This window comes from Hemitrygon akajei, unplaced genomic scaffold (genome assembly GCF_048418815.1).
Source record: "Hemitrygon akajei unplaced genomic scaffold, sHemAka1.3 Scf000038, whole genome shotgun sequence".
Taxonomy (NCBI): Eukaryota; Metazoa; Chordata; class Chondrichthyes; order Myliobatiformes; family Dasyatidae; genus Hemitrygon; species Hemitrygon akajei.
The window spans coordinates 768,716-788,075 of record NW_027331924.1 but is presented as its reverse complement, the minus strand read 5'-3'; the positions used below and the strand labels follow the sequence as shown (position 1 = coordinate 788,075).

At 46.1% G+C, this 19,360-nt stretch overlaps 1 protein-coding gene across 1 annotated transcript; it reads right to left on the bottom strand.

Moving 5' to 3' along the window:
* Positions 1-4,319: 4,319 nt before the first annotated feature.
* Positions 4,320-18,247, bottom strand: LOC140720196 (uncharacterized). The gene is made up of 2 exons (XM_073035081.1): positions 18,186-18,247; positions 4,320-6,711 (listed from the first exon to the last, which is right to left on the bottom strand). The coding sequence occupies exons 1-2, from the start codon at positions 18,245-18,247 to the stop codon at positions 4,995-4,997; spliced, it is 1,779 nt and encodes a 592-aa protein (XP_072891182.1). The 3' UTR covers positions 4,320-4,994.
* Between the last annotated feature and the right edge of the window lie 1,113 nt (positions 18,248-19,360).

Here is a 19,360-nt window from a genome sequence, read left to right as displayed (position 1 = left end):
TCAACCAGGTCAGTCCAGTTTCTGGTGTAAGTTTGTCCAGCTGATCATTCACGGTACTATTGGCTGGTTCCACTATGCCGGCTGCTTTCAGAAGGCAGGTGCAGTGGAACTGCTGTTTTATAGCAAGTTCTTTACAGACTTCCTCATTTATTTTGGCTACAAAATGTGGCGCATTGACCGAGTTTATCATTTCTGGAAGTCCATAGTGAGGAATTATTTATTTTAGAAATATTTTCACAACAGTCATCTACTAAATGCATCTACTGTCACTAAGCAATACTGATAACAATGTACTCTAGGAAATTCTATAAAACCAAGCTGTAAACAAGAAAAAAGGCCCGCCAGACAAGGGGGTAGTTCCGGAAACAAAAGGCACTTTCTTTCCAGCATTCATTCTTTTAGAAATTAAACATGCTTTGGCTCGCTTTTCAAGTCAAGTCAAGTCACTTTTATTGTCATTTCGACCATAACTGCTAGTACAGTGCATAGTTCAAATGAGCAACGTTTTTCAGGACCATGGTGTTACATCACACAGTACAAAAACTAGACTGAACTATGTAAAAAACAACACAGGGAAAGCTACACTAGACTACAGACCTACACAGGACTGCATAAAGTGCACAAAAACAGTGCAGGCATTACAATAAATAATAAACAGGACAATAGGGCAAGGTGTCAGTCCAGGCTTCAGGTATTGAGGAGACTGATGGCTTGGAGGAAGAAACTGCTACATCGTCTGGTCGTGAGAGCCCGAATGCTTCGGAGCCTTTTCCCAGACGGCAGGAGGGAGAAGAGATTGTATGAGGGGTCCTTCATAATGTTGTTTCCTTTGCGGATGCAGCGTGTAGTGTGAATATCCATGATGGCGGGAAGAGAGACCCCGATGATCCTCTCAGCTGATCTCACTATCCGCTGCAGGGTCTTGCGATCCGAGATGGTGCAATTTCCGAACCAGGCAGTGATGCAGCTGCTCAGGATGCTCTCAATACAACCCCTGTAGAATGTGTTGAGGATGGGGGGTGGGAGACGGACTTTACTCAGCCTTCGCAGAAAGTAGAGACGTTGCCAGGCTTCTTTGCTATGGAGCCGGTGTTGAGGGATCCGGTGAGATTCTCCGCCAGGTGAACACCAAGTAATTTGGTGCTCTTTGCGATCTCTACAGAGGAGCCGTCGATGTTGAGCAGGGAGTGGTCGCTCCGTGCCCTCCTGAAGTCAATAACCATCTCTTTTGTTTTTGTTCACATTAAGAGACAGGTTGCTGGCTCTGCACCAGTCCATTAGCCGCTGCACCTCCTCTCTGTAAGCTGACTCGTCGTTCTTGCTGATGAGACCCACCACGGTCGTGTCATCGGCGAACTTGATGAAATGGTTCGAGCTGTGTGTTGCAGCACAGTCGTGGGTCAGCAGAGTAAACAGCAGTGGACTGAGCACACAGCCCTGGGGAGCCCCCGTGCTCAGTGTGATGATGTTGGAGATGCTGTTCCCGATCCAGACTGACTGAGGTCTTCCAGTCAGGAAATCTAGGATCCAGTTGTAGAGGGAGGTGTTCAGGCCCAGTAGGCTCAGCTTTCCAATCAGTTTCTGAGGGATGATTGTGTTGAATGCTGAACTGATGTCTATGAACAGCATCTGAACGCATGTGTCTTTTTTGTCCAGGTGGGTTAGGGCCAGGTGGAGGGAGGTAGCAATGGCAGCATCTGTTGAGCGGTTGTGACGGCACGCAAACTGCAGGGGGTCCAGTGAGGGGGGCAGCAGGGTCTTGATATGCCTCATGACGAGCCTCTCGAAACACTTCATTATGATGGATGTGAGTGGATGTAGTCATTCAGGCAGGACACTGAAGACTTCTTCGGCACGGGGACGATGGTGGCGGCCTTGAAGCACGTTGGAACGGTGGCGCTGCTCAGGGAGATGTTGAAGATGTCAGTGAGAACATCTGCTAGCTGGTCTGCAGGTGATGTTGTCCTGTAATTGGTGATGTCCTGGATGCCCTTCCACATGCGCCTCGTGTCGCCGCTGTCCTGGAAGTGGCTGTGGATTAGCTGGGCGTGTGCACGCTTTGCAGCTGCTTTCTGGAAATCAGGGTGCCAGCAAGATTGTAATAATGTATTAACCATTCAACCATTCCCTCCTTGCCCAGGCGTGTACAATTATATACATAATCTATCAAAATAGGTAAGAACACAGACCTGACCTGCAGAGGACACCCATACATTATTCTGAGGTTCAAGGTGGCAAACCATGTGGGACCATAGTTCGTGCTCTCCTTCAGGGGCGTCCTCCTGAAACGTACGTATCTCCCCCATGTCTGGCATGCCCGTCCTTAGATTTTGTCTAATAGGAGCTTGCTGGGTTCCCGAGGTGTCTAAACGTGTGGGATTCGAAGCCGTCTGTCCAGCTGCTGTATCAGCTCTGGCATTACCAATAGATATCTCATCAGATTCCCCAGTATGGGCTGCACATTCCATAATAGCCAGAACTCAAGGTAGCTGTAGAGTGCTGAGTAAGTTGTTTGCAAAGGTAGGTTAAAATGGGGTAGCCAAAACAAGTCAGGAAACCCTCAAAGCTCCGTAGTCTTTGCATAACGGGAGTCTGTGTAAAAGTTCTCATTTAAATCTGTTGCTAGGATACAGGCACGAGTCAGAGTGAGCAGCTCAGCCTTCAGGACGGGCACAGCTGTTTTGAAAGAGGCTTACGTCACTGACCGTCATTATCGAATAGCCAGAACATTGTTTCCTCGCTGGATTACCAGAGACCTTCCATCCTCATAAAACGTTGCCTCGGGCTTGAGGGGGTAATGCGGAAGGGTGGGAGAGTCTGTCCTTCGTTCACTGTGATCCAAACAGGGGGGTGAATTTGGTGCGGCCGACTTCATGGACCGAAATTATCCGGAGATGTGGTACAACGTCTTGGGTTCGGTCAATATTAAGAGTGTCTTACAAGATGTCCCGTCTTCACCTCTGACTCCTTCCAGCATCGGAGTTGGCCAAGTCTTGCCAGCCTCCCTTGGTGCTAGAGGCCTGTTTCGTCAGGGTGTAGGCAAGAAACCCACGCTCTTTAGCTTGAACCCAGGGCAAACCCTAACGGTGGTATGGGGAAGCACCAATCCTGTCTGTCACCGAAGGAAACCTGGAACTTCGGCCAGTAATACACTGCCCTCTTTTCCTTTAGCCTCTCCAGTCATCTTTTGAGGCTTCCAGGGTGCGTACACAGGAATCACTGAGAGCTGTCCCTCCTACGCTGCTCATGGATTAGGCAGCATTCGGGTGGGCAATTGTCTGTGTGGAGCCATTAACTCTGGGGTTTAGTGGATTCTTCCCTCCCTGTCTCGGAATAATCCTCTGGATTCCCCTTTCTGGATCTGAGGGTATAGAGAGCCTCCCCTTCCCCGCTGCCGCTGCTTTACCCGAGTGGTCACCGTATCTGAGTACTGGGAGGATTGGGGTTCGGGAGCACTGGGTGCACTCGGCCCCTGGTAAGGTGGGGGGAGTACAGTGGGTGCCCACTCCTCATCACGGTCACCGTCCTCAAACAGGATCGGTATCCCAGACATGGGTTCGGGATCCCTTGTTTCCCTGTCAGTTCGAACTTTAGACTGACGTTCCTGCCCTTCTCTCCTATCTAGGCCGGCCTTGGTTTGCTGACGTTGTTTTTCCTGCTCTCGCTTTCGGCGCCCATTCACCCATTCACACTCTGCCTTTCGCGTCTCGCAACGTCTCTCCCTTTGTCACACGCATTATCCCTCCAACTTCCTAATCATGTACTGTTCCACTTTGCATCTGCCTTATCCTTCCATTGCCTTTTCAACAATTTCCACTTCTTCCCACAGTTCTTCTTCCATATCAAATTTACTGCTTGTTCTCAAGAGGTGATATCGCAGGCTCCCGCCCAGTGGCCACATTTTTTCCCCAATCTTTTTATTCAGCGCTGCGGTCAACATTCACAAATCTTTTTCCGTGTCTGGAAAACTCTCACACACATTGTGTAGGGCTGCTCTCGGCCCACTCGTATCACTCGTCTCCATGCCCTCTAAGTAATTTACCCGGCACAAAGCCTCCTGCTCGATTAACAATCAGATAAATTCACCCAGCAGGCACCACCTGCTGAATTGATAAATTTACCCAGCACGTCTGTCTCCTGCCCAGTTAGTGAAATTAATCCGGTACCGCCTCCTGCTCAATTAATAAAATTTGCCTACTTTCTACAAGTCTTCCGACAGATACTTTCCCGATCCTGTCAAGGTATGCAAGCAGCCCTCGGCGAGGAACCGTGCCTCCAAAGGAACTGACGGGGAGCGACAAAAGGTGAAATACCTGTTGGGCGCCCGGTCGGTCTCCGCAGTCCCCGGAGTGGTCCGGCCGCTTACTCAGTCTGTCTGCTTCGCACCCTCTGTATTGGGATCCTGTTCGTGACGCCCAATGTTAAACTTGGGAGACCAGTTTCCTCTCGGCATCACAGTTTATTGGATTCTCTTGCAAGAGTTTGAGACCCAGTTATCAAAGGGAAGGCATGTCAGTGCTGCCAACCATCTGACAAGTGGACTCTCTCAGTCAGGTTACAGCAGTATATTCATACATAGTAAGTCCCATACATCACTGTTGCAAGCTGCTACTAGAACTGGTATGCCCACCAAGTCTGTTGGTGCAAAACTGAATGTCTTAGATAACAGAGTGCACTAACTCAAGGCTTGAATATAGATGGATATACAGTCCAGTCCTTATCAGCTATTCCCTTTGCAAGGTCCTGACTTCATTCCAGACAGATGTTCATTGCTGTCCTTATCGATGAGTCCTTACTCAAACACGGGTACAATATACATTATCAAATTCTCAATGTCCCTCTGACAATTAAAAGGAAACCAGCATAAGCCGCTTACTTTCCTAACTGATGAAGACAGAGTTTACTTTAGTTCAAAAATTCCTGTTCAGTCCCAATTATTCTTTTAGCTAGAGGTTACTTGGGTTCAAAATGATTTTTTATATATCCACATTTCCTCAGAATGGTTTCTCCCCAGTGTGAATTTGCTGATGTCTCGAGAGCTGAGATGAACGACTGAATCCTTTCCCACATTCAGAGCAGGTGAACGGCCTCTCCCCAGTGTGAACAAGCTGATGTTCTTTCAGCTGAGCTGAATCGGTGAATCCCTTCCCACATTCTGGGCAGATGAATGGCTTCTCCCCAGTGTGAATTCGCTGGTGTCTCAAGAGCTGGGATGAACGACTGAATCTTTTCCCACACTCAGAGCAGATGAATGGCCTCTCCCCAGTGTGAACTCGCTGATGTAACTTCAGTTGAGATGACTGAGTGAATCCCTTCCCACATTCAGAGCAGACGAACGGCTTCTCCCCAGTGTGGATTCGCTGATGCTCCTTCAGTTGAGATGACTGAGTGAATCCTTTCCCACATTCAGAGCATGTGAATGGTTTCTCCTCACTGTGATCTAACTGGTGCGTTAATAGACTAAAACGCCGAGTGAATCCTTTCCCACAGTCTAAGCAGGTGAACGGCCTCTCCACAGTGTGAACAAACTGATGTTCTTTCAGATGAACTGAATCGGTGAATCCCTTCCCACATTCTGAGCAGATGAATGGTTTCTCCCCAGTGTGGATTTGCTGGTGTCTCAGGAGTTGAGATGAACGAATGAATCCTTTCCCACATTCTGAGCAGGTGAACGGCTTCTCCCCAGTATGGACTCGCTGATGTACCTTCAGTACAGATGACTGAGCAAATCCCTTCCCACATTCAGAGCAAGTGAACGGCCTCTCCCCGGTGTGAACTCGCTGATGTAACTTCAGTTGAGCTGACTGGGCGAATCGTTTCCCACATTCAGAGCATGTGAACGGCTTCTCCCCAGTGTGGACTCGCTGGTGTCTGTGTAGGTTGGACGAGTGAGTGAATCCCTTCCCACAGTCAGAGCAGGTGAACGGCCTCTCACTAGTGTGAACTCGCTGATGTAACTTCAGTTCAAATGACCGTGCAAATCCTTTCCCACATTCTGAGCAGGTGAACGGCTTCTCCCCAGTGTGGACTCGCTGATGTGACTTCAGTTCAGAAGACTGAGCGAATCCTTTCCCACATTCAGAGCATGTGAATGGCTTCTCCCCAGTGTGGACTCGCTGATGTCTCTGTAGGTTGGACGAGTGAGTGAATCCCTTCCCACAGTCTGAGCAGGTGAATGGCATCTCCCTAGTGTGAACTCGCTGATGTGACTTCAGTACAGATGACCGAACGAATCCTTTCCCACATTCTGAGCAAGTGAACGGCTTCTCCCCAGTGTGGACTCGCTGATGGGACTTCAGTTCAGATGACTGAGCAAATACCTTCCCACATTCAGAGCAGATAAATGGCTTCTCCCCAGTGTGAACTCGCTGGTGTCTGTGTAGGTTGGACGAGTGAGTGAATCCCTTCCCACAGTCTGAGCAGGTGAATGGCCTCTCCCCAGTGTGAACTCGCTGATGTACCTTCAGTTCAGATGACCGAGCAAATCCTTTCCCACATTCAGAGCAAGTGAATGGCTTCTCCCCAGTGTGGACTCGCTGATGTGACTTCAGTTGAGATGACTGAGTGAATCCCTTCTCACAGTCTGAGCTTGTGAATGGCATCTCCCTAGTGTGAACTAACTGATGTTGCAGCTGGTGATTTGACTGAGTGAATGCCTTCCCACAGTCTGAGCTGGTGAATGGCCTCTCCCCAGTGTGAACTCGCTGGTGTCTATGTAGTGTGGACGAGTGAGTGAATCTCTTCCCACAGTCTAAGCTGCTGAATGGCCTCTCCCCAGTGTGAACTCGCTGGTGTCTATGTAGTGTGGACGAGTGAGTGAATCTCTTCCCACAGTCTGAGCAGGTGAACAACCTCTTCTCAGTGTGAACTCGCTGCTGTTCATTCAGTTGAGATGATGAGTGAACCCGTTCCCCTATTCAGAGCAGTGGAATGGCTTCTCCCCGGTGTGAATTCATTGGTGTCACTGTGGTCTGGTTGAGTGTGTGAATGTCTTCCCACCATCTGAGCAGGTCAATGTCCTCTCACTGGTGAACTTTAGGAGATATCTTCAGCATCGACAATGGAATGAATTGCTTCCCACTTAGAGAACAGGTGGAGCATATCACTAAGGTGTGAACTTGCTGATGTATCTTCAGAGTGGATGACTGAGTAGTTCCCCTCCCTCACACAGAGCAGGTGAATGGCCTCTCCCCACGGTGAACTCACTGGCATGTCTGTGGGTAGGCTGTGAGTGAATCCCCTCCCACACTGAGAGAAGGAGAATGATATCCCACTGCGATCAATTCTCTGTCAATTCAGAAAGTCAGATGTTTGAATCCCTTGTACAATCAAAGCAGCTGAAGAACTGATCTCCAGTGAACAAATGCTGATGTGTTCTCAGCACCCCGGTTCCAGTGGATTTCACTGAGTTACAACAGAAAACTTCATTTCAGTGACAGAACACATTACAAGTTGGTATGAGATAATTCTTCATCTCCGTGGATCGACAACAGATGTGTTGGTGTTGCAAAGAAAATATTTGGTCACTCCTTTAAATATCCAGAGTCAGCAAAACTGATGTGTTGTTGTGTTTGAGATTCCCGTGCACAATTGTTCTGTCATTTCAAACCTGTAAAAATATTTGCAAAAGACATCAATGGGTGAAGGACAGTATTTCAGGAGAGATTATAGTCTGTGGTTTGAACATAAGAAATAGGAGCCGGAGTCACCCATCTGGCCCATCGAGCCTGCTCCGCCATTTAATAAGACCATGGCTGATCTGGCGATGGACATCTCCACCTATCTGCCTTTTCCCCATAACCATTAATTCCCCTACTATGCCAAAATCTATCCAACCTGGTCTTAAATATATTTACTGAGGTAGCCTCTATTCCTTCATTGAGCAGAGAAATCCACAGATTCACCACCCTCTGGGAAAAACAGTTCCTCCTCATCTCCATCCCAATTTCCCCCAAATCTTGAGGTGACGTCCTCTAGTTCTAGCCTCATCTACCAGTGGAAACAACTTTCCTACCTCTATCTTATCTACTCCTTTCATAATTTTACACGTTTCTATATGTTCTCCTCTGAATGAGAGCTCTGGCATCACAATTTTACCAATTTCAACTCAAGTTGGGGGTACTCATCTTGTTATATACCCCAGGATACCATGGGAAGTGAGGGAGGAAAATACTGGACGTCTGGTGATGATCTTTGCACCATCAGTAGGGAGGGGAAAAGTACCAGAGGATGAGGAGACATTGTTCTCTTTTCAGGTAAGCCAGATAAGCCAAGAAATTACAGACCAGTGGTTCTTACTTCAGAGGACGGCACGCTGTTGGAGAAGCTCCTGAGAGGCAGCATTTCTGAGCATTTGGAGAAGCATCATCTGATGTGGGATAGTCAGCGTGGCTCTGTCTAGGGTAGATCGTGCCTTATGAACCTGATTGATTTCTTTGAGGATGTAACAAAACACACTGATGAAGGTAGAGCATTGGATGTAGTGTGCATGGCTTTCAGTAAGACTTTTAATAAGATCCCTCATGCAAGGCTCATTCAGAAAGTAATGACGCAAGGATCCAAGTAGACCTTGCTTTGTGGATCCAGAATTGGCTTGCCCACAGAAGCCAAAAGGTGGCTGTAGATGGTTCGTATTCTGCATGGAGGACGGTGAACAGTGGTGTTCCACAGGGATGTGTTCTGAGACTCCTTCTCTTTGTGATCTTTATAAATGATCTTGATGAGGAAGTAGAAGGGTGGGTCAGTAAGTTTGCTGATGACACAAACGCTGAGGGTGTTGTGAATAGTCTGGACAGTTCTCCAGAGGTTACAGCAGGACATCGATAGGATGCAGAACTGGCAGATGGAGTTCAGCCCAGATAGGTGTGCTGTGGTTTATTTCAGTACATCAGATTTGAAGACAGAATGTAATATTATGTTAGGACTCTTGGCAGTGTGGAGGATCAGCTAGATCTTGGGGTCCATGTCAATTTTACACTTAAAGCTGCAGCACTGATTGACATTGTTGTTAAGAAGGCCTTCATCAACCATGGAACTGAGTCCAAGAGTGGTGAGGTAATGTTGCAGCTATATAAGACCTGATTTATACCCCACTTAGAGCATTCTATTACCTCATTACAGGAAGGATGTGGATACTATAGAAAGAGTGCAGAGGAGATTTACAAGGATGTTGCATGGATTGGAGAACATGCCTTATGAGAATAGGTTGAGTGAACTTTAGAGTGACGGAGGATGAGAGGTGACCTGATAGATGTGTATAAGATGATGAGAGGCATTGATCGTGTGGACAGCCAGACGCTTTTTCCTGGGGCTGAATTGGCAAACACAAGGGGCATTGTTTTAAGGTGCCTGGAAGTAGGGTCGATGGGGATGTCAGAGGTAGGTTTCTCACACAGAGAGCAGCAGGTGTATGGAATACACAGCCAGCGATGACAGTACAGGCAGATACCATACAGTCTTTTGAGAGACTCAAATAATTTCATGGAGCTTAGAATAGACAGAGTGCAATGCAGTTGGGAAATACGAGGCAGTTTCTAGAATAGGTTACATGGACGTCACAACACTGTGGGCCGAAGGGCCTGTACTATATTGCAGATTTCTATTTTTCCATATGCACTCATCTTCTAACAAGGCACGGATCAGACATTCTGACTGACCATCAAATTATCTGACTATATCCCTGTCTTTATGAGAATGGGCTGTTTCTGACTTCAATCAACCTGTGACTTGGCTCAATCTGTCTCTGTCCTTTGGTATTATTTCAAGTTCTGGTCATGTTCCACAATACTACAAAGATCACTTGTTACTGCATGTACGATCCTGGAGATTTACCAATTACTTGGATCGCCCCCCATCTGCTGATTGACAGTGATGAACCCATCGATGGCAAGGCCAATGGAGGGCAGTGGTTATTCTCATTGGAGTGCGGCACCTTTTTGATGTGAAAGCCAGAAGTCACTTGTCATCGAGGCAAAGCTGTTTCATATCGTTATTAACCCGGAGAGAACTAAATCTGATGGAAGGTTTTATTTCCATACAGCACTAATTGACATTTTCACTGACTGGAGGGTAAACTCTTCAACCGAGCTTAACTGGGAATTATATTTTCATTCTGATTCATAATGCTCGGATTTACATAGTGGAGCTCGGCAATGTTTGGGAGATACATCCGCTCTCACTTCCTTCGACTGTACGGAACAACACCGGTACTACCACCCATGGCTGCCTCCTTACCCAGAAACCCTCACGAAGAGAAACCTCCCGGTATTGTTGGGCTGGTCGTGGGCTGGGCTGAGAGTTTGAAAGGTGGTGGTGCATGTGTGAATGTGGTTTGGAACTTGTTGAGGGAAAGAGAGTGGGGAAGGAGCGGGAATTGCTGGGAGGGGGTTGCCTGGGTCTGGTAATGGCAGACAAGGTGAGAGGAGGGGCTGAGGGAAAGAGTGGAGAAGGAGCGGGACAGGGATTTGGGATCAGAGGTAGGCAGCTGGGGAGAAATGGATTATTGTGAAGGGAGAAATAAAGGGAATAAGGAGATAGTGAGGGGATGGATGAAAACCGAGACAAAGGGAATAAAAGAATAAGAAATGACAGTGGAGAGAGTTCTGAAAGTGAGGAAGATGAAGAAGTTCAGAGAGGAGGTGTTGTCATAATTAGGTTTAATGAGAAGGCGCAAGGACACATGAAGAAAATTAACCCGTTTGTGCTAACAACAACTCTGGCAAATAAGATAGGGGAAATAGTATTTGCAAAAGTTCTTAATGATGGCAATCTATTAGTAAGATGTGCGAATGAGGAACAACTTGAGAAAGCACTCAAGCTAAAAAGAGATAGGAAAATGCAAGGTGGAATATACAGGGAGGGTGGGAGCATGAAATGGCGGTTGTAAAAGAGTGATCACGGGGTACCAATGAGTATAAACATGGAGGAGTTGAAGAGGAATATCAAAGGGGGGAAAGTAATTAATGTTCTAAGACTGAAAACAACAAAGGAGGGAATGAAAAAGGAAAGTGAAACAGTATTGATTGAATTTGAAGAAGAAAGAGTGCCAAGGAAAGTTTTCCTGGGTTTCATGAGTTACCAAGTAAGGGTGTATGTGCCAAAGCCATTGAGATGCTATAATTGTCAAAGGTTTGGACACATAGCTAAAAACTGTAAAAGGCAGAGGAGATGTGCTAGATGTGGGGATGATCATGAATATGGAAAGTGCGGAACAGGAGTGCAACCAAAATGCTGTAATTGTGGAGGAGCTCATAATGTGGCGTATAGTGGGTGTGAGGTTATGAGACGGGAGAATAAAATTCAAGAAATAAGAGTGAAAAGAAAGATCCGTTATGCAGAAGCTGTAAGAATGTCAAGAGAACAGAAAAATGCTCCTAATGATCAGAGAGCAATTCGGATGCAAGAGATGCAGCGAAGAGTAAATGACAGGATTTATGTGGAAAATAAAGCTGTAGTAACATTCATTGCAGGAGTCATTATTAGTACGGCAGGTAAAGTCAAAAAGTGACAAAATTCAGCTGGTGGTCAAAGCAGCAGTAAACCATTTAGGGTTAGCAGGACTGACATGGGAAGAAGTGAGGGAGAACCTCACTAATCAGTCAAGCCAGGAAGTGTCATAGGTTGGTTAGTACTCATTATGGTGATTCTTTTGCAATGGAATGCAAGGAGTTTACTGGCCAATGGCCAGGAATTGAAGGAATTTATTAAGGAAATGGTTGTAAAACCGGATGTAGTGTGTATTCAGGAAACTTGATTGAAACCAGTTTTAGACTTTGTGGTACATGGGTATACAATGATAAGGAAAGATAGAAATCTAGGGGGAGGAGGAGGTTGTGCTATGTTAATCAAGCAAAGTACACCATATAGAGTACTGGAAAAAGGAGTCGATCAGGAATACATAGTGGTGGAAATATGGGAGAGAGGGAAGGGAGTGGTTATAATTAACTACTACAATCCATGTAAAAGGTTGGATTTGGACAGCCTACTAAGGATACAAGGACAAAATAGACACAAAGTAGTGTGGTGTTCAGATTTCAATGCTCACAGCACAATATGGGGGCATCCGATTACAGATTCAAATGGAACGGTAATTGAAGATTTGATGGAAGAAAGGGATTTGGTATGTATGAGTGATGGTAGAGGAACAAGGATAAACATAACAACAGGAACTGAGTCGGTATTAGATATTATGTTAGTGTCTAATGTCTTGGCTGGCATCAGTAACTGGGGAGTTTGGACTGCTTCAACAGTAGGCAGTGATCACTACCCAGTTTTATGTTCAGTGGGTGAAAGAGTTGAAATAAGACCAGGTGGGGGAGTCCCAAAGTGGGTGTTTGGAAAAGCAGATTGGGGTAAGTTCCAGAAGTTAAGTGAAGAAGCATTGACAAAGATTGACATTTCTGAAGATACAGATGAATTAAACAGTCAGGTGACTTCAGCAATTATTATGGCAGCAGAAGGATCTATACCCAGGAGTAAAAATAGGATGAATAGAAAAATAGTGCCATGGTAGTCAGAGGAATGTTGTCAGGCTGTAAAAACCAGAAATAGAGCAATCAGGCTAGTTAAAAGAACCCATAATATGCAGCATTTGATTCAATATGAGAAGGCACAGGCAGTGGTGAGAAGAACTATACGTCAAGCTAAAAGGGCAAGTTGGAGGAGTTTTTGCAACAAAATAGGAAGAACAACGCCTGTGGGAGAGGTATGGGGAATGATTAAGAGGATGCGGGGAGATAGAAAGGATTGGGAGTATCCAGTAATGATGTCTGAGGAGGAAACAGCAGTTTCCAGCAGGGAAAAGGCTGAGATCATGGCCAAGTCATTTGTAAAGATACATAGTTCAGAAAATTTGTCTGAAGAAGGGAGAAGGAGAAGGGAAAGAACAATGAGTCAATACCCAGGGGTGTTAAACAGGAGGGAAGAAACATATGATATAATTGATGATCCATTTACTTTGGCAGAAATGGTGAGAGCAATAAAGAGATCGAGACCAGGGAAAGATCTAATATGCTACTTCATGCTAAAAAATCTAGGAGAAGGAGCGCTCTTGAAGTTACTGCATTTTTACAACAGTGTGGGAGGAGGGAAGATTGCCAAGTGCATGGAAAGAAGCAGTAGTAATTCCAATAAGGAAACCTGGCAAGGATCCGTCAAAACCCACTAGCTACAGGCCAATAGCACTAACATCAAATATATGTAAGGTAATGGAAAGGATGATAACTGAAAGGTTATCATATGATCTTGAGAAGAGAGGAATACTGGCAAGTTATCAGAGTGGTTTTAGGAAGGGAAGGAATTCCATGGACTCAGTGATAAGGTTAGAGACTGAAATAAGAAAGGCCCAGGCAAATATAGAAGCAGTAGCCTATGAAAATTGAAAAAGCCTATGATATGATGTGGAAGGAAGGATTATTAATTAAACTGCACAAGATGGGGGTTGGAGGGAGAGTTTTTAATTGGATTAAAGATTTTTTGTTTGGTAGACAAATTCAAGTTCGGATTGGATCAGAATTATCAAAACAGTACATAGTGGGAAATGGCACACCTCAGGGTAGTGTGATTAGCCCCTTACTTTTCATCATTATGATCAATGATGTCTTCACAAAGGTACCAGTGGATATAGGTAGGTCACTGTTTGCGGATGTTGGGGCCTTGTGGAAAAGAGGCAGGAACACAGAGCATATAATCAGGAAACTACAAGGAGCAATTGATGAAGTGGTAGAGTGGGGTTATGATTGGGGATGTAGATTTTCAGTGGAACAAACTCAAACTGTATTTTCCACTAGGAAAAGAATTGAAGTAGGGAAGAAGTTAAGGATGTATGGGATTGATTTAGAAAGGGTTGGATCATTTAAATTTCTGGGAGTTATATTTGATTCACGATTAACATGGGCAGACCATATCAGGAAAGTTGAGGAGAAATGTAAAAAAGTAATAAACGTGATGAGATATTTGACTGGTAGGGAATGGGAGCAAGTTATTCAGCATTAAAGAGAATGTATGTGGCTTTAGTAAGATCTGTGTTGGATTATGGAAGTGTAGCATATGGATCAGCAGCTAGGTCTCTTATAAGGAAACTGGATGTGATTCAGGCTCAGGTTTTGAGAGTGTGCAGTGGAGCTTTTAAAACATCACCAGTATCAGCCCTGCAGGTAGAAATGGGAACAATGCCTTTGGAATTAAGAAGGATGCAATTGATGACAAACTACTGGGTTAATTTGCAGGGACACAATGACTCCCACCCTGCTAAAGGAGTGTTGCAGGAGTCCTGGGAAAATGGGAGGTTTCAGAGGGAAAACTTTAGTCGGGTAGGGTATGATATTGTTAGATCATGTGGAGTGTTTGATCTAAGGATAAGTCCTTCAGTAGTTTATCTGGTTGTAGCTCCATGGAAGCTGGTATGGCCTGACATAGACTGGCATTTGTTAGAGGTAAAAAGGAAAGGAAAGTATAAAACTGATTTGGTAAGTGCATTTAACTGTTATGTGATGGAAATGTATAGTGATTATACTCAGGTCTATACAGATGGTGCTAAGGAACCTGAGACAGGAGTGACAAGGTTTGGGGTGGCAATACCAGCAAAAGCAATTGCAATCAGCAGAAGAACATCTGATAAGTTAGCGGTGTGTACAGTGGAGATGATGGCAGTGTTGGTTGTGTTGCGTTGGGTGGAGAAAACTAAACTAGTCAAAGCGTTGATATGCTCAGATTCATCTTCAGTACTAGCAAGTTTAAGGTCTTCTCACTCAAACAGCCAGCAAGATGTACTTCATGAAGTCCTTCAGTCAGTCACAAGAGTTGCAAATCAGGGAGGTCAGGTTAAATTTCTATGGGTTCCAGCTCACCTAGGGGTGAAGGGCAATGAAAGGGTGGATGAGTTGGCAAAGAGGGCAGTAAAGAAAGAAAATATAGAAATGCACATTAGTATTAGTAAAGCAGATGTTAAGTGTGTAATCTGGGGGAAAAATAACCAAATGTGGCAAGAAAGATGGGACAGGGAGGGGAAAGGGAGGCATTTATATCAAATACAAAAAAGTGTTGCAGGTACTAGGGTAGGAAGTAGATACAGAATAGATGAAATTGTGTGGACTAGGTTAAGGCTAAGGGGAACTGTGCACTAAACCAAACACTGAAATTGATAGGGAAACACCAGACAGGACCGTGTGAGGAATGTCAGGAAGAGGAGTCAGTAGAGCATGTAGTTCTGAGTTGCAGGAAGTATGGGATACAGAGAGAGGTGATGAGAATTAATCTAAGGGAATTGGGAGTGCAGGAATTCACATTAAAAGGGTTGCTGGGCATGGGTGAGAGAACACAGGTCAGGGTATTTTTAGCTTTCTTAAGGGGTACAGGGGTTTTTTATAGGATATGATGGATAAACAGAAATAGGGTACTAGGATGGGGAGGATAAATTGTAGGTTAGGTTATGTGTATGTGTCCGATTGGATGAAGGGATTTAGAATGTGAGTCCATCGCATACTCCGGAGCAGAAGGTGACGGTAATGCACCATTAAGCTGGGTGCCAACCGCTGTAAAACAAGAGAGGGAGGGGAAGAGGGGGAGGGAGGGGGAGGGGGAGAGGGAGAGGGAGGGGGAGAGGGAGAGGGAGAGAGAGACCTCCCTGGCCGCATCGAAAGGCCCGAGAATGCGCATGCGCCGGTACGCAGGATCTAGGGCCGGGTACGGATCATGGGGCTGAGAGAGAGGGAGAGGACCAGGACCGCCGTGGGGTGCAGCACCAGTGTTGCTGGAAATCACAGTAATTGTCCTTCGGTCGCGTTTCAGACGCCGGTGGATTAGAACCCGCCCGGAACCCGCTCTTACCTTTGTCCGGTCGTTTTCGGCCTCCGGGCTACTCAGCGCATGCGCGATACTCGGGATTGGTGCCCCGACCACGCATGCGCAATGATTTGTCAGGCGAGAATCTGCAGATCCGGAACCCAAAGCAACACAGACAAGATGCTGGAGGAACTCAGGGGGGCAGGCGGCGACTATGGAGAGGAGTGAACAGTCGGCGTTTCAGACAGAGACCCTTCTTCAGGACTGGAAAGGAAGGGAGGGAGTCAGATTGTGGGGCGACATGAGGTGATAGGTGAAAACGGGAAAGGGGGAGGCGTAAAGTCAAGAGCGGTGAAGTCGCTGAAAGAGATATAGGGCTGGAGAATAATAATAATAATAATAATAATAATAATAATAATAATTATTATTATTATTATTATTATTAAAAAATACTTTATTGATCCCGAGTGGGAAATTCTTTCGTTACAGCAGCAATATTTAAAATCGCACTTAGCAGTGTGAAGGCTTTACTAAAAATAGAGAATAATAACATACACAGTATTACTGTACCAATGTGCAATAATAATGTATGAAACAATATTGCAGAGACTATTGAACTATGATCTGTCGCAGAAAGATGTATTGAATTGACTTTATTTTTTACATCCTTCCCATACATGTGGAGTAAAACTGTTTACGTTATGCCTCCGTCTAAATGTGCAATGTGCAATCGTAGTATTTCATAGTAATTTATAATAAACAGAACAGTCAAGGTAACATAGAAATGCACTCAAATCAGCGTGAGTTAAGCAGTCTGATTCCTGGTGGAAGAAGCTGTCCCGGAGCCTGTTGATCCTGGATTTTCTGCTGCGGTAGCGTTGCCCCGATGGTAGCAGCTGGAATAGATCATGATTACCGTGACTCGGGTGCCCCATGATCCTGCGGACCCTTTTTACACACCTGTCTCTAAAAATTTCCTGAATCATGGGAAGTTCACAACTACAGATGCGCTGGGCTGTCCGCACCACTCTCTGCAGAATCCTTCGATTAAAGTAGGTAAAGATCCCATACCAGGCAGTGATGCAGCCAGTCATGATGCTCTCAGTTGTGGCCCTGTAGAAAGTCCTTAGGATCTGGGGGGCCCATACCAAACTTCCTCAACGGTCTGAGGTGAAAGAGGTGCTGTTGTGCCTTTTTCACCGCACAGCTTGTGTGTACAGACCACGTGAGGTCCTCAGTGATGAGGATCCCGAGGAACTTAAAGCTGTTTACCCTCTCAACCCCAGATCCATTGTTGTCAATAGGGGTTAGCCCGTCTCCATTCCTCCTGTAATCCACAACCAGCTCCCTTGATTTTCCGACATTGAAGGAGAGGTTGTTTTCTCGACACCATTGTGTCAGGGAGATGACTTCTTCCTTGCAGGCCACCTCATTATTGTTTGAGATTGGGCCAATCAATGTGGTGCTGTCGGCAAATTTAATGAAGAGATTGGAGCTGTGGGTGGCCGGTTAGCAGATGGACTGTTGTATGTGGTTATTACATCTGATAGGAAAGAGCTTCTGTAACGGTCCTTGTGACAGCGGTGCTGAGTGAGTCTGTTCGAAAGGGTGCTCCGCTGCCTGTGCAGTCGCTCATGGAGAGGATGCGCCCGATTGTCCCTAATGGGTGCCCATTTGTTTAGTGACACCACTCCTCTCCACCACTCACTCGAAAGAGCCCCGGTTGTGGCCAAGGACGGTTCCAACCTTTCTGATGAGTTTATTTTGCATCGATGCTGCTCCCCCAACGTAAAGCGGCAAAGAAAACTGCAGTCGCTACAACAGACTGGTAAAACATCTCCAGCATCTTGCCTGACACATTCAAGGATCTCGGCTTCCTTAGAAAATGGAGACCGCTCATCCCCTTCTTGTAAACAGCCTTACTTCTGTTACTTGTGTTCTCAACGCCCGGTTCCAGTGGATTTCACTGAGTGACATCGAAAATATTTCAGTCACGTTTCCGGCTGAGATGAGAAACTACTTCATCCCCAAGGATCAACAACTGATATATCGGTGCTTCAATGGAAATATCTGGTCTCCCCTTAAATATCCGGACAGAGATGTGTTGTGTTTGAGAATTCCCGGACACAAATTGCTGTTTCTTTCCTGTAGAAAGATTTACAGAAGACATCAATGGATGAAGGACTGAATTTCTGGGACGGCATAGTCGTGTACTTTGGTAGAAGAAATAAAAGGACAGACTGTTTTGTAATTCTAGCATCACTCCTTCTGAACGTCGAACTCTCCACTCCCGCTGCACTGATCCTAACCTCACCATCAAACCCGCAGATAGCGGAGGTGCTGTCGGACTGACCCCTACCTTGCTGAGGCCTATCGCCAACTCTCAGACACCTCCTCTTACTTACCCCTCGAACAGGACACCAGTAAGGAACACCAGGACATCGTCTCCGACACCATCACCAACCATTTTGACTCTGGGGATCTCCCAGCACCACCACCAACCTCATAGAGTAGCTGAGCCTGCTGGGCCTGAACACCTCCCTCTGCAACTGGATCCTAGACTTCCTGACTGGGAGACCTCAGTCAGTCCGAATCGGGAGGCAGCATCTCCAACACCATCACACTGAGCACGGGGGCTCCCCAGGGCTGCGTGCTCAGTCCACTGCTGTTCACTCTGCTGACCCACGACTGTGCTGCAACACACAGCTCGAACCATATCATCAAGTTCGCCGATGACACGACCGTGGTGGGTCTCATCAGCAAGAACAACGAGTCAGCTTACAGAGAGGAGGTGCAGCGGCTAATGGACTGGTGCAGAGCCAACAACCTGTCTCTGAATGTGAACAAAACAAGAGAGATGGTTTTTGACTTCAGGAGGGCACGGAGCGATCACTCCCCGCTTAACATCGACGGCTCCTTGGTAGAGATCGTAAAGAGCACCAAATTTCTTGGTGTTCACCTGGCGGAGAATTTCACCTGGTCCCTGAACATCAGCTCCATAGCAAAGAAAGCCCAGCAGCGTCTCTACTTTCTGCGAAGGCTGAGGAAAGTCCATCTGCCACCCCCCATCCTCATCACATTCTACAGGGGTTGTATTGAGAGCATCCTGAGCAGCGGCATCACTGCCTGGTTCGGAAATTGCACCATCTCGGATCGCAAGACCCTGCAGCGGATAGTGAGGTCAGCTGAGAAGATCATCGGGGTCTCTCTTCCCGCCATCACGGACATTTACACTACACGCTGCATCCACAAAGCAAACAGAATTATGAAGGACCCCTTGTATGCACCCCTCATACAAACTCTTCTCCCTCCTGCTGTCTGGGAAAAGGCACCAAAGCTTTCGGGCTTTCAAGAACAGACTATGTAACAGTTTCTTCTCCCAAGCTATCAGACTCCTCAATAGGTGACTGACACCTTGCACTACTGTCCTGTTTATTATTTATTGTAATGCCTGCACTTTATACAGTCCTGGGTAGGTCTGTAGTCTAGTGTAGTTGTTTCTTTTTTCTCTGTGTTGTTTTTTTACATAGTTCAGTCCAGTTTTTGTGACATGACACAGTAACACCATGGTCCTGAAAAA

Excerpts from the sequence above, each read along its gene's own strand:
- LOC140720196 (XM_073035081.1), bottom strand. The coding sequence starts at position 18,247 with ATGGTTGGTGATGGTGTCGGAGACGATGTCCTGGTGTTCCTTACTGGT. Across the intron at positions 6,712-18,185 it reads ACTGGTGTCCTGTTCGAGGG|ACACCAGCGAGTTCACACTG; the intron begins GTAAGTAAGAGG and ends CACACTACATAG.